We start from the raw sequence: 15,449 nt of genomic DNA, 5'->3' as shown, positions 1-15,449 counted from the left end.
TATACAAAATATTACTCATTTAATTAAATTTGAAGCGATATGTCTTACAGTACGGATCTATCTAATAAAACATAAAGTAGAAATATCAATTAAAGTAGTTTGATAATTATATGAAAAAATGATTTTAACTGAAATAAAATAAAAAAGTCTTGTTCCGTACAGCACATATAATATTGTCGATATATATGCACGTTTATTTACCTAAATACATTCCATTGATATTAGACTGAAGTGTACAATATTCCATACACATTATTTTAAATTTGATATTCATTGCGTGCAGTTTGTGTAATAAATAAAAACAAATCATATTTTGTAAATATACATTTAACGTAGGCTCTATTATGACGTAAGCGCATACGTAACATTATTTAAAAAAAGCGCATAGTTCTGCACTTGGGCCTCTTTGCATTAACCATGATCCTAATTACTGGCCCTCGTAATAAACTGTTTATGTTATATGGTTAACAGTAATTAAAGTACAGTTAAAACATAAAACGAAGACTAGAATATAAAGAATATGACAAGTGCTATATTTTGCTCACTTTTTTCGCGTATTTCATCATTTTTTATTAAAGACGAAATTATCAGAATATTTTTAAGGAATTACCATTCTTTACCAATCTGTAATCCACGATATTAACGAGATTTCTGTTTAACATACTTTACATATTCGTAGCACATTGCATTATATATGTTAACAAATTTTATACGATTATGACGACATTACGCCTTAATTTTTTTTACTGATATGGTCTTTTATGTATACAAATATAAGATTTATGTTTATAGTTGTTCTCTTAGCAAAACTTTGGGGTCTCAACAATATCGTTTCTAAAAGATATGTTTTCTGTGTTTATTATTTGCCCCTGGTTGTCTACTAGAAATAATAATAGAATTGTCCAGTTCATTGTTCCCTTCAAGAGTTATTATGCCGGAAATTTTAGCTACAACAGCTAAATTACTGATTTTCTGTTTTCTCGAACCGAAACAAGAACAGACTCAAAGTAGATTCATTGTAAATTAATTAAACAATTGAGATAGGTATACCTAAATATTACCTAATTAATATTTGATTGTGTAACATTACTCAAGAACACTGTTTTAATAATGGCTCTTAGTCAATTCAATGTGTCAAAAATGCGGTATCCATCTTTTTCTCAATCTAAAAGCTGATCATGACCTGAAGTGAACAAATCACAGATTTATTCACTAAACACGTCTAATATCCTTATTGGGAAGAAAGAAGAAGACGTACAAAGTTACAAAAGTATATTGTATTAAAATTAAATGTATAAGTATTGGAAACTTGCATGGAAGGTTCCTATTTTTTTTTCTTTCATTTTAGATTGAGTAATCCATTCAATCTAATATACTATATACAATAAACAGTTGTTTTCTATTGCTTATTATTAGTTTTCTAATATAGAAAAAATATAGTACATTTTTGTATGTTATTTTAGTCGGCTTCTATAAATATGTGAACGTTGATATTTTTTTGTACATTTAGACACAAATATTAATGTAGATATTAATATTAATATCTACATAAAAACACTATTTTGTACATTGTTGCCACATTCACCAAGCACGTCTTGTCATAATTAATTTACAATGAAACAATAGATCTCTTGGACCTGTATTTTGACCATTGTAATAGTATAATCTCTTTATTTCAGTGGTTTGGATAGCTATATTTTAATATTTTTTCTTTTATTTAGAAAAAGACAGTTTACATTCCCACCGACTTTATTTTCATGATATTTTACTATGAATGGTACTATTGCGACTTAATTTATACACGTATTGAGTTTACATATTTATGATCAATTAATGATTTTGTAGTCAAAATTTGTAAAGATTGTCACTGAATCAAAACGAAACGTTAAATTTATTTAACTAGTAAATCGAAATTCATATTCATATTATATAAGGGAAAGAAAATAGAATACAATAAAGAAATGTATTGTTTTCAAATTTGTAGCCGGTATGTGGCTAGAAAATACATGTATTTTGTTTCAGTGACTATCTTTATTTAGTTCATAGATACTTTTAGATATATGAGCACATTTTACTTTACATTTATTAGAAAGTGTTCTAGATTTGCAATAATTGTTTAAATGTTTGTTCTTATCTGTCAATGTGATGATTATATTGTATTTTAAAACAGTATACCTTGATCATTTCAAATAAAATATATCAATTCTATTTATTATGTATTTCAATTATTTTAGTTTTACTTTCCATCCTTCTATCCTTAATATTTGGAAACGGTAATGAGCAGAAGTGCAAGTCTTCGTAACTTACGTGGAGTAATGAAGATTTGACGTGATAGAACTGTTGGATACATATTAAAATAAGGCTAATACGAGTAAAAGCTTTTATTACTTAACAATTATATACAATTTTCTATGACAACAAACAGACGCTTCTAATTTAGACGGTACCAATAACAATTTAATTATAGTTGTGAATAAAACAACATTATTATATCTAGCAATAAACGAAACTAAGTAAATACTTAAACGTTAGCATCGTATTGGTGTTCCATCAGGATTTGTAGGAATTTTAGGCTTGCACACTTTTTTTTTACCTTCTGAACTGCTTACCATTGTACATGTAAAGGTAAAATATCCACAAGAGGATGATTTTGTGTAATAAGTATGGGAGTATTGTTTACGGATATTGTTTTCACTATCCAGATCGCGTGTTACTGACTTTGAAACTGAGACATAACGATTGTCAACTGGTTTAGAATTATAGAGAGATCTTAAGTCTTTAGGATGTACACTTTTGCTGTATCGATCAGGGTATGTATATTTTATTTTACCTGTACCCGGTGTGAGCGTTACTGTTTGAGCTTGTGATGGAGAACCTCTAGAACCTACAGCATACGTTTTGTCTTTAGATGCAACAGATTTTACACTACCAGTAAATCCTACTGGTATTACGTATCCTCCCGTACCGGGTACTCTTTCTCCAGGCTGGTATATTTTGCTTTCGTCAGGTCGTTCGGATTTAACTTGAGTTATTTTTGCGTCTTGATTTTTTAACGAGCCTATCAATATATGTTGCGTATTACTGCCAGTAGTCTGGCGTACATTAAAACCTTTAGGACTTGGACTATTTAGAGATTCATGTGTTGTATCTGATTCTCGGGCGTAATTATCGTAAACACTATACTCCCCTTGTTCCGTTTGTCCAGCATCATTGCCGTCCGCTACATCGTCAATGTCATATTCTTCTGGTGGATTGTCGTCTATATTATACTCGTAATCGCCATTGTTACCATAAGACGATGGAAAAGCGCGTCTGTTACCGACAAGAGATGGGCCATTAGTAGTGTTTGCTGGTTCAGTTTTGTGATGATCAGAATGACTGTGATCTGAATGCCTCACCTCTGATGTTTTGAAAGATTCCTCGATAGTTCTTTCTGTTGACAAATCGACATCAAAGGGTTGGGTTGACGAATCTTCATTTTCGGTATTATAAATATCTATATTTGTATCGTTTTTGTTAAAAACATCTATTTTATCAAAAGGCTGTAGATTAGAAAATACAGCATCTTTGTCCAAACTTGCTCCAGCCTGAGCAGCCCCATTGTAAGTTATACCGTATTTGAAAGTGCCTTTTAATTGTGATTGTGATGTGCCCATTCGACCACTTGAATGTGCTGAAGCTGTACCACCTCCCTCAAAGGGCATTTTAATACGATCATGTGACTTATCTCCATCTTTATAAGGTGTGAAACCAATTTGAGCCTGTGATGAGGTACTGCCTGGACCTCGAGCTTGTGCGTCAGCAACCCCTCCTTTTAGACTGCCTTGCACTTGAGTATTAGAGGAATGCATGACTCCACTGCTTTGTGAATCTGTCTGTATGGAACCTGTCTCAGAACCCAGTTTAACGGCAGCTTGTGATTTGTTTTTTCTTCCCCTGCCCACGGCATTACTAGTAGCTCCCTTTTTGCTTCCCGAAACTTGACTCTCTGCTCCTTTATTATCATCACTGATTGCAGCTTGTGCTGAAAATGATCCAGTACCCGTATATGTACCTTGTACATTCGTTTCTGCACGGCCTTTTTTGCTTCCACCATTAGAGGATGCAATAGCTGTAGTTCCATTTACACCTTGCGAAACACCGGCTTCAGCTTGAGAGTCATCGTCATCTGGCACTACAGAATTAGGATCTAAAACATTTTGTGGTTCTCCTGAAAAATGAATGCACCGAGTTGAAATATGTGTGTTAACTAATTATATATCCATGTCATTTAGATTAAAATTATTGGAGCCACATTGGCATCTATCGTTACACTAGCTATAGGTATATAAATTTCATATCTATGGTAAATTTTGTTGCAACTTTCGAGCAACTGTTCAATAGTGATTAAAAGATTTAAACTGTAATTAAATAGAAATAATTTAAGAAGAAATTATCATTTAGTATATACTGTAATTAGTCTTCTTCTAATATACACCTACTGTTCTTAGTCTGCTACTTATAAAAATAAATAAGTAGTATCGAATCTTATACTAAATTAGGAATTACGATTTTTAGCTGTATGTGACTTATTTTGAATAATATTAAGCTTATACATTATTTCAAAGACAATAGATATTTCGATACACTTGGCTAAAGATAATATATATTTTTATTTATTATAACTTACCAGTGCGATCTATGCCTTGACCCGTGTACTGAAAGAACAAAAAAATGTACTTTACAATGCAGTAATATTTCATCAAACAATATTTAATAAAAACAAATGACAGTGACAGCGACTTTATACTATACAATGATGGCTTATTATGTGAAACTATATATATAACTTACAGAATTATTTTGATTTATTAATTGATGACTATAAATGAAGTTTTTACAATGCGTTTCAATTTGGTCAAATTCTCTAAATATTGGAAATTCTTACCCTTTGATCGTCGTATCCTTTTCCCTGATTTTGGCCATATTGTAAATTATTTTGAGCGTCTGTATTACCCCCGTTATATGAATAAGTATTTTGCCCGTTGGGTACTTGTTGTCCTGTTGGTCCTCTTGAATATGAATCTATACTTCCAGTGTTATATGGAGTTTGTTGTCCTACAGTGTTCCCAGTCCCATATGGTTGTTGTACTGGTGCACCTGTACCACCAGTACCATATGGTGTTTGTTGCCCTGTAGTACCTGTACCATATGGTATTTGTTGTCCCGTTGTGCCAGTACCATATGGTACTTGTTGCCTGACATTACCATTTCCATATGGTAATTCTGCCGTAGTACGGGGAAAAGGTATTTGTTGTCCCATCGTGCCGGTACCATACGGTGTTTGTTGCCCTGTTGTACCTGTTACGCCACCAAACGGTGTTTGTTGCCCTGTTGTACCTGTTACGCCACCATACGGTGTTTGTTGCCCTGTTGTACTTGTTACGCCACCATACGGTGTTTGTTGACCTGTAGTGCCAGTTCCATATGGCGTCTGTTGACCTGTAGTGCTAACTCCATACGGTGTTTGCTCTCCAGTACCACCATTTCCATATGGCGTTTGTTGTCCCGTTGCGCCAGTTCCATATGGTATTTGTTGCCCTGTCAGCGGTCTCGTTGCATATGGTATTTGTGAACCCGTAGCAGTTCCATATGGTGTTTGCTGTCCTGTAGTGCTTACTCCGTATGGTGTCTGCTGAACCATTGTATCCGTTCCATGTGGAATTTCCTGCCTGGTATCACCACCTCCATATGGAATTTGTTGTCCTGAACTACCAGTTCCATATGGTACATGTTGTCCTGTAGTGCCGGTTCTATACGGCGTTTGTTGTCCTATGTTACCAGTTCCATACGGTGTTGATTGACCTGTCATTCCCGTTCCGTATGGTGTGTGTTGTCCAGTTCCTCCAGTCCCATACGGAATTTGCTGTCCTGTAGTACCAGTCGCATATGGTATTTGTTGTGATGTATGCCCATGTCCATATGGTGTTTGTGATTCTATAGTACCAGTGCCATATGTTGGTTGATGTCCTGGTGTGCCTGTTCCATATGGTGACTGCTGTCCTGTGGAGTCAGTTCCATATGGTGTCTGTTGTCTTGTAAGACTAGTTCCATATGGCACTTGCTGCCTTGTGGTACCAGTATCAAAAGGTGTCTGCTCTCTCGTACCTCCATAAGGTAATTGTTGCCCGGTTGATCCAGTTCCATATGGTCCATTGACATTTTGTTTACCAGTACCATAAATATCTGTTCCATAGGAACCCACGCCATTATTTCCAGTATTGTATGGCTTCAGACGAGAATCATATGATCTCTGTTGATCAATTTGACCATTTGGTTGTATATTATAACCTCCTGAGCTATAGTTAGGATTAACTACGCAACAATAGTAGATTGAACCGTCACTTCCTTGTATAGGACCGGAAGTTAGTGGCCAGTTTGAATTTATAGGTACCTTTCCATTACCACTGGGTATTGAAGAACGACCTGGTACATAGCCTCCGGAAGTTTGTGGAAATTGAGTATGTTCACCGTTTTGGAATGTATTTGGTAAATTTACTCCAGGCATGAAATCAGGCCCAACTCTAGCATTAATACCTGGTTGCCCCCCTTGTAAGATCGTACCAGGTGCCGCTCCATGTGATGTTACTCCAGGCTGTCCTCGAGTGTCAGATCCTCCAGGGGTTATCGCTTGCGGTGTCCCTATTGGTAATCCTTCTTGAGAAATAGACCCGGGTTGAGATTGTGGAATTTGTCCTTGAACACCACTTCCATTTCTTTCTCTTTCCCCAACAGGTAATTGACCTTGTGAAATTGTTCCAGGACCACCTTGCAAACTACGTCCAGGTTGACCAATTTGGGACCCATCACTAGGTAAAACCCCACGTATACCTCCATGAAAATCACCCCCAGGTATTCCTCCTTGAACACCCTCTTGTCCTGCATGATGATAATTTGTTTGGTACGTTCCACCTGGTCCAGGTATGACTTGATTAGGAGTGTAAGCATTAACTGGTGCACCGCCTTGGTTACTTCCTTGATTATGTCCATTCATATTGTATCTTGGTTGAGTTTGTATACCATGACTGTTATCAGGTAAGTTCCCTTGATTTCCATATTGTTTGGGAATAAAGTTGTTATCTGGAACTCCTTGGTTAGAAGACACTATGTTTCTACCAGGCGTTAGACCCTGTGATGTTACTCCATTTCCACCTGTTTCTCCAGGCCTTCGACTTAAATTTGCCACATTGCCAGAGTCAGTGCGACCATAACATTCATCACAACTAGGATCGTATATAGTTTGACTTTGGGCTTGCCCCATGCCGCTGTTGCCACCTGTAACATGTTATTATTTAAATTTGTCTACTCAAACAGTTACTTAGTTTTATTTATATAAGTTTGTTGCTTTTTACTACCTTATATTTTGAAATATATGTATGTATAAATAAATAGATAGCATTTCTTTAACGTTCAATATAAAATATAATCGCATTACTTCATATCAGCTTCTCCGATGACTATGGCTAACTACATATACTGCGGTTGAAATTCGACAAGGTTTATGTGAAATAAATATCTGAAAATCTAGTAGTGCTAATAAGGGAAGATTTGGTCTCATTTTCTTAATAAGTACATTTTGACAAACTCGGGGTCCCAGTTTACAATAAATCCAAGTTTACAAATAATTATGTATGTAAAGAATCATAATGGCCTAATGCTTAGTACTCCAAATTACATTGAAAGACCGTATGTTCCAATCACAGCTCACAAAAAAATACTTTGTGTCAAATAATATTTCTCTTTAATACTCTGGTAATATTCTATCACTTGTTACCAAACCTGATCTAAGATTCTCCTGTAGCTCTATAATTATTATTTGAGATATAATATTAACATTCTTCCACAAATACCAGCATCTCGTCAACGTTATCAATTAGTGAGGATAAGGCGCCTAAATACAGTGACCTATAACCTAAAAACTATATACCTAACCAAATATAGACATGGTAAGTAATTCGGTGGAGGATGATGCTGGAGAGTTCGACATTTAACGATACCTCTGAGTATATCATCTAACATGACAGTCATGATGGTACCATTATTTATAATAAAATATTACTCTAATATACAATAAATTATTATAAATATAAGCTACATAAACATTTCAGCCTTGACCTAATTACCATATCTATCCCTACGATAATATGCCTATATCTATATATAGCATTCATGTATACATCTGATAGACTTATCCAGCCTGCAAATGATTGACAGATATATCGGGACTCGACTCTTGTAGTTCGTTTAGAGGGAATTTTCTAAATATCCGATGGGAACAGATAAAAGGTTCAGCTCTAGTAATTTTCGAGAAATTTTAGTAAGTTTCGTAAGCACTGATGTAGGTAGATGTAACCAATAGATTGTGTTTGATACCCATTATACTACATTATATATATTTTATCTCCATATACAATGGACATTTTCAGAAATACTTACTAACGCTAGCACTTGAAGAATCTGCAGCAGAATGTGCCTCTGCTTTGCCTTCGTTTTTTTCATTACCGCCATCTATCGCTAGATACTGTGATTGGGTTTGTCCTCTATACCGACCCCTTGGGTTGTACCCTGTCTGCCGTCGTTCTCTATATACACTTCGCAACATACTAGAGTCATCAGCCAAATGGAATATGTCTTTAGTCAAAATCTTCAATCTATTGCAGAATATGGGTCTAGATCTAGAGTTTAACTTTCTATTAAATGGCTTTACCTGTTAAAACATAATAATCAAAACATTGGTTAAAATAAAATAATCTCCTTGACATATTAAAGGAAGTTCTTGGTCTCAATATGATAATAAATTGTGCAACAAAAACGGGCCAAGGAAATCAACTCAACCTTGACAATTTATGTTATCATCTAAATTGGTGAGACAGCGATAATATGTTTTATGTAAAAAAATATAATGATTATGTATGTACAGAGATTCTGGATCAATGCGAATATTGTTGATGGATTGATTATTTGATTACAGATTTTTCCTACTTAGCACAAATACGTAAGTTGTGTTCTTATCTTTATCTAATACCTTGTGAAACATACATACATCGTGTGTGAGTATGTACATTCATGAGTGTGAGAGTTAGTCAAATTTCATAGGAAAGTTAAAGTGATATAAGGATACCGGAAAAGTAAGGGAAAATGAAATAATTTAGACTTAAGGCATGGTAACCCTCCATCCTGTGACTGCAAAGTTTTATGAGGAAAATATTTTGTTTGTACATGGGCTGAGAATATATTATTGTATGTGACAAACGCAGGTTTAACAATCGATTAGAAAAATATCAAAACGCCTCAATGATTTGTTATAAGTATTTGGCGGAAAAGCGTTGTAAAATAAATATCTGAACAAAGGGAAATCTTAATAATAGCATATTACCTTAATAAGACAAACTTGCTTTCAAATTGAGTTATGTCAATTTGAAAGCAAGTTTGTCTTAATAAGACAAAAATATGATAAACAATACTTGCTCTTATATTATTATAAGAGCAAGTATTGTTTATCATATTCGAATTAGGTCACCAAATTAAGTGTTGAGATTATAATATTTAGGTATAAATATTTAGAACAAAATGTAACTAACTATTTATTTTCTTGTTCTTCCGGAAATTATCTAGGCATTACAACAACAATTGATAGTACTTAGTATTATAAATTTCGCAATGCAATGTTTAAATAAATTCGCAAAGCTAACAAAAATTTTAATGTTTTGATAAAATAATACTAGGTACTAACTACTAGATTGCGAAATGCCATCTTGATTTACTTATAAATTTAATAGTACTTTTAACAAAATATATCTGCATGCTTTTAAATTTCGTCTACCTCATTTTATCATTATATTAATCCCAGGTCACAATATAATATATAGGTTTCCGTTCGTATTTTTATGATCAATAAATTTTCTCTAAGTACGTAAAGATTAGCACTTACATCTTTGGCTACGTAATATACAGAATTGACTAGTTTTGTTTTTGTTACATTACTAAGTCAAACATTACTAAATTTATGTATATATATATATATATATACACACACAAAAAAGTATATAGTATATGTTTATCTAATAATAATTATATAGATACTTACCAAAATAAATTTTCGGTGGGGTGAAATTAGTTTTAAATCGCTGAGACCACAAAATTGATTTGATTTACTCCATGAATATAATTCATTACTTAAATCCTTTTCATTTTCTAAATGAAATAACCACGTAACACAGAGTTGCGACTCTAGATTTTTACATACAATATACCGCTGAAAAAATACAGATTAATAACAGTGATCAAATTAATTAAAAAATAGACATGATATTCACATTAAAACTTTTTTTAGTTCATTTTCTGTTTAATTGTAAATCTTACCTGCATATCTTGAACTGCATAGGCGCTTATAGGAAAGCTCAATGGGTATGCTAACAATAAAAGTGTGATAAAGGAGATAGGCAGTAATGGCAGCGGCGTCGATACGGGCTCCAGCCCTGGACGCGCTAGAACTCGACGCATGCCGATAGGGTGCTGCCCGACGGCGGTCTGCCGAAGCGCGGACGTCGCAGGCGCACTGTCCGCCATCTGACCCTCGCCCGTTCGCAACCCAAGATGAACCCATATTAGATATAAGTTCACCCACCCAGTTTTAGCGATAGTGTATGAATTTGTCACACTTACGAATTCGTACATAGGAAGTCAGTTACATTATCAGATTGAGATTATATCACTGGTTTTGCTAATTTTATAAATATACCTACCTACTCACAATTATTTGACTTTCAATATCTGGTTACTTAACGAAACTGAGAATTTAATATATCTCTTAGGTCACAATTTTTTAATTGTGATCTTTATGACATGCTCTCTCCATGTATCTTGTAATGATAACCACCGTTAATTCGTTGCATGTTCATAGAGATAACCTTAAACAAAAGTCATCCTCTGACCTGTTGACATACTGAGGCTACTTGCCGAGTTTTACGAATTGGTAGGGTACTCATTCTAATAAATAAAATGACTTCATATGACAAAGATCTCTTATTAAAAGTACTTACATATTTATGTGTAGGTAATAAATTCCGAGTTCATAACAAGCTATACCATATATTAACAATAATGTTCTAAATTTGACATACATTCATTGGCAGTATCATTATTATAATAATTACCTACATTGATAAAATTCAACTCGAGTTACTCGGTATATATGACGTTATTTTTACGCATGCTTAATTATTATATTGTTTCTTTTCTTATAATAATTGTACGGTGATCAATTGGGAAAAACATATGTATGAGTATTTTGTTCAGGAAAAACTGAACACAACAGCAAACTCTATTTATTATTAAAAGGAAAAATATTTTTGGCTAATTTCAGTAGTGGGTTGAAAATAGGTGGGCAAAATAGCAACTAAGTACCGAAGTCTAAAAACATGGACATTAAAAAAATTTTAGACTTAGTATTAGCTGCTTTATTGAAAGTTCTAAAGCAGTTCAATTGCATTTATTAATCTATGAATCAACAAGTGAGTACAAAGCAGTTAAAACATGCGCTACTTCTACGTAATATTATTGTAATATGTCTAATTCAATAATTATAATTGTATACAATATAACCTATTAGGCCTATTATTGAGCATTAAAGATATCATAGCGATAAAAATTGATTATAGCCTTGTTATTTCGGAACTAACGTTTGAGTCCTTTTTCTTATATGTATGCGTAGGATATATAAATTGATGAGAATAATAGCTTGTAGAATGCGTGTCTCCTGGGTTTTTGTTGACGCTAATTCTGCGGTAATATTCAATAGTTTCTGTACAATCGCATGCTAATCTACTTTCGGAGCCACTACTTTCCAACTGATATTTAGGTACCACGATAAGGCTCTCTGTTGATTTAGTAGGTGCGCATCGTGAATGTCCTTTGCTGTAAATTGAATAATGATGTGGTATCGCACTTTGTCGATGAGTGTGCTTTTCTTGTGAATGATGCTGATATTCATGATGACTTTGAGTACTTCGTCCGCTATGACTTCTCCCATGACTTTTTGATCGATTTGAATGTTTTGTGCCTGTGTCTAAGTAGCCATACCCAAAACCATAACCACCAAATGCTTTTGTTGTTAAATTGTCCCAAGATTTTGGTTTGACGTGCTGGTGTGAACTTTGATACTGTATTTTTGGAGACGACTTATTCTCAGCACGATCATTATCCCAAAAGAGAGTGTCACTACTTAACGAAGTACTGTAACTTGAAGCGGAGTTATCGCATGGTACTGTAGCGTTACTAGTCGCATAGGACTGCAGACTACATTGACTCGTTTGAGTAGACTCTGTTTGTAAATAACGGTAACGACTTGAACAATGTCCTGGAGCACATACTTTTTTTGTTCTGCCATGAGAGGAGTTATCAGGCTTTTGTGTGGATTTATCGACTTGATGACATTTATCTTTTCTTTTATGTTCCTTAGAACAATCTTTTTTACGTCTAATTTTCTTTTTAGTATTAGGTACGCAGTGAGGATCACAGCAGGGGCTAGCAAGATCATAAGCTTCAAGACTATTTGCATCTTGATTATTATAATTTGGCACACAAGGCGCACAACTGTGACTGTGATTACTTCTGTGGACTTTTGAATGTTTCGTATTACTTGATTTATGATCAGATGCTCGATGACATTCTCCTGGAGTTTTTACAACAAAATGATGACAGTCCCGTCTATTGCGTGGAGATCCTACAGTAATGACAAAGCTCCCCGAGTGTATATTTGGCTGTATAAGACAAGTCCCATAACGTGGATCAAGATATTGATACATAAACACATTAGTTTGTGGTGGTTTAGCAGCGGTAACATTTTCGCTTGAGAGTGTAGGCCTACAATAGGGGTTATTTATATTATCGCCGACATTGTTTTCTTCACTATCGGATATAACATCCGACGGGGAGTTTTTCTTCTTTTGTGAAGGTAAGCTATGGGTTTTCCAATTTGAATCAAAAAGCTGTCTTTCGCGAATAGTTAGTTGTTCGAGTTCACGCATTTTAGATTGAATAGCTCTTTGTAGGTTGATATATTTAAGATGTAATTCAACTTTTCGTACACAATCTTCAAATATTACAACCATTCGCATACGCGCATCACAGGCATTGATAGAATCCACTATGACGGCATGATCCGCCCGTTCCACATCTGCGCCGTTGATTGATAAAATAACATCACCTTCCCGCATACCAGCTGCCGCTGCTGGACCTTCAGATTCTACATGATCAACATACGTGATGACTTCTATCTCTTGTTCCTGAAACAATAATTATTTATCACAATAAATACTGAATAATAAGAAATTTTTATACCCCAACAATTTTGGATTTGCATAGTGTTTTTAACTTTCGAGTCCATTTCCTGTAATAATATAAGGTCATAGCATTAAACTCAATAGGTATATAGTTATTATATACCTATACGGCCATGCTTAGAACCAAGTAAGAAATAAAATCTATCCATGATTGCAGGAGTGCAGGTAGCCGCCATATCTTTTAAATTAACTTACATTTTTTTTATATCAAATTAAACGCCTGCTAAGAGAGCATGATAAAGATAAACAGAAAGGTTAAGCTAAGCGTACAGATTTTATTAAAGTATTAATATTATTATTAAATTATTAAATTTGGACTAAATATATACCTACATTGGATTTGTTTAAATTGTAATGTTGTCACTATTATTTTCGTTACTGGATACATAAATAAAATTAAAACGTAAACGTTGAAACTTCTTAACGCTAATGCTCATCATGTTGATGAGTCTGGACACTATTTTAACCACACAATTTATTGCTCAAAGGACTTATATTATTTGTTTATCTTTACATTCCAGTCGTAGTTTAAGAGATTCGAAACTAGGCTTCCAAGCCATACTCAAGTTCTATTCATTGTCTAATGATGCCTCGAAGAGAGACAAAACACGTGTAGCAACATGGGTGTAGATGAAATAACAGTTGGAATTTGATCACTGATATGGAAGGTCGTGATGCTTCTAGTAGTGGTATTTAGATGCACATAATACACATGCTAATGGAAGCGGATTTAAGCAAATTCATTAGTAAGGAAATGGACACCAATCGATAAAAAATAAATATATTCTAAATTTATTAGTCACTTATATAATACTAAAGAACGTTGAATTAAGTGATACAATTTTAATTTCTATTTAAAAAGGATATTTAAAAAACTAAAAGTTTCTATAACACTGTATCTATTTAGTTTGACCACCATTAAAACTAACCTAGCGGTTAGCTTTAATGGTGGTATGGTATGGTAAATATATTACTAGAGTATTTAATTACTTCGAAATGAGTAATAAAATTGAAATGTTTAATTAATGTTAAGATTTTTCAATCAAAATTGAACAAAATTGCATAAAACAACATTAAACTAAACCTACTGGAGAGTGGGTTCTTTATTCAGGACCCTAAATGTATATATATATATATATATATATATGTATATTTTTTGTAGAACCACAATTGCATAGTTGCATGTATATCTTAATTATTTATACTAACCTTTTTATAATGTATGCCATAACTCTGAAGCGTAAATCCATAGGTGCCGTTTTTCTTTTCAACTATGATAGTACGTCTTCGCCAATCTTCCTCGCCCTTCCCTCCTCCTTTTCCTGGTTCTCTTATCTATAAATAAATATAAGAAAAATAAAATTAAGAACTTTCTTGCCTAGTGAAACTATAAATAATTACTAGCTTTTTTTGTAATTAGCAAACCACTGATGGTCCATCTGATTGTAAGGGATATCCATTCCCTATTTATTGAATAGCATAACGAACAGTATCCCATGAGTGTCGAAGGAGCCATTCGGAGAACACACATTTCGCCATTCCGGAGGACTCCTTCCGCCATTTCGAAGGATTAGTACCGCCATTTCGAAGGATTCGTACCGCCATTTCGGAGGACTAAAACGCCATGCCTCGGTGTCATGTAATTTTTCTGTCTTATTTTACGCTTTATTGAAATAACATTTTAGAGAAAAGGCTGCTTGGCGGCTGACATAAGTGAGACAGATGGACCCATGCAGACGACTTTGTTTTAAGTCTACCTTAGATAGAACAGTAATAATATAAAAATAGGATGATTAGTATGAAAAAACTTACTGAATTATCTAAAGAATCTTCTTTGGAATCATTGCTTAGCAGTTTTTTGCCGTTGCTCAAACTGCTCGAACACCTTTCGTTTAGTTTTGGTGAACTCATCTCGACAATTTTCTGTCCTCAGCCTCACCTGCTTCAATTTATTTAATTGTTCTTTATAAATATTACCACTACATATTATTTCATTTACTACTAACATTATATGTTATAAAAGTATGAAAATGGCATTTTGATCATGTCCAAAGGGTAATGTATTAA

General features: G+C 34.0%; 2 protein-coding genes across 2 annotated transcripts; both read right to left on the bottom strand.

Moving 5' to 3' along the window:
* Nucleotides 1–1,382: 1,382 nt before the first annotated feature.
* On the bottom strand, nt 1,383–10,608 carry LOC131849235 (hornerin-like). The gene is made up of 6 exons (XM_059199262.1): nt 10,402–10,608; nt 10,127–10,294; nt 8,476–8,746; nt 4,928–7,314; nt 4,670–4,697; nt 1,383–4,210 (listed from the first exon to the last, which is right to left on the bottom strand). The coding sequence occupies exons 1-6, from the start codon at nt 10,606–10,608 to the stop codon at nt 2,529–2,531; spliced, it is 4,743 nt and encodes a 1,580-aa protein (XP_059055245.1). The 3' UTR covers nt 1,383–2,528.
* Nucleotides 10,609–11,543: 935 nt separating this feature from the next.
* Nucleotides 11,544–15,449, bottom strand: LOC131849271 (uncharacterized). Its single transcript, XM_059199304.1, has 3 exons — nt 15,195–15,449; nt 14,592–14,717; nt 11,544–13,325 (listed from the first exon to the last, which is right to left on the bottom strand). The coding sequence occupies exons 1-3, from the start codon at nt 15,291–15,293 to the stop codon at nt 11,694–11,696; spliced, it is 1,857 nt and encodes a 618-aa protein (XP_059055287.1). The 5' UTR covers nt 15,294–15,449; the 3' UTR covers nt 11,544–11,693.

The sequence above is a fragment of the Achroia grisella genome, unplaced genomic scaffold (genome assembly GCF_030625045.1).
Source record: "Achroia grisella isolate CSIRO2021 unplaced genomic scaffold, CSIRO_AGI_Agris_v1 utg640, whole genome shotgun sequence".
Classification (NCBI taxonomy): Eukaryota; Metazoa; Arthropoda; class Insecta; order Lepidoptera; family Pyralidae; genus Achroia; species Achroia grisella.
Note: the sequence above shows the minus strand (reverse complement) of the source record. Positions and strands in the feature narration are given on the sequence as shown.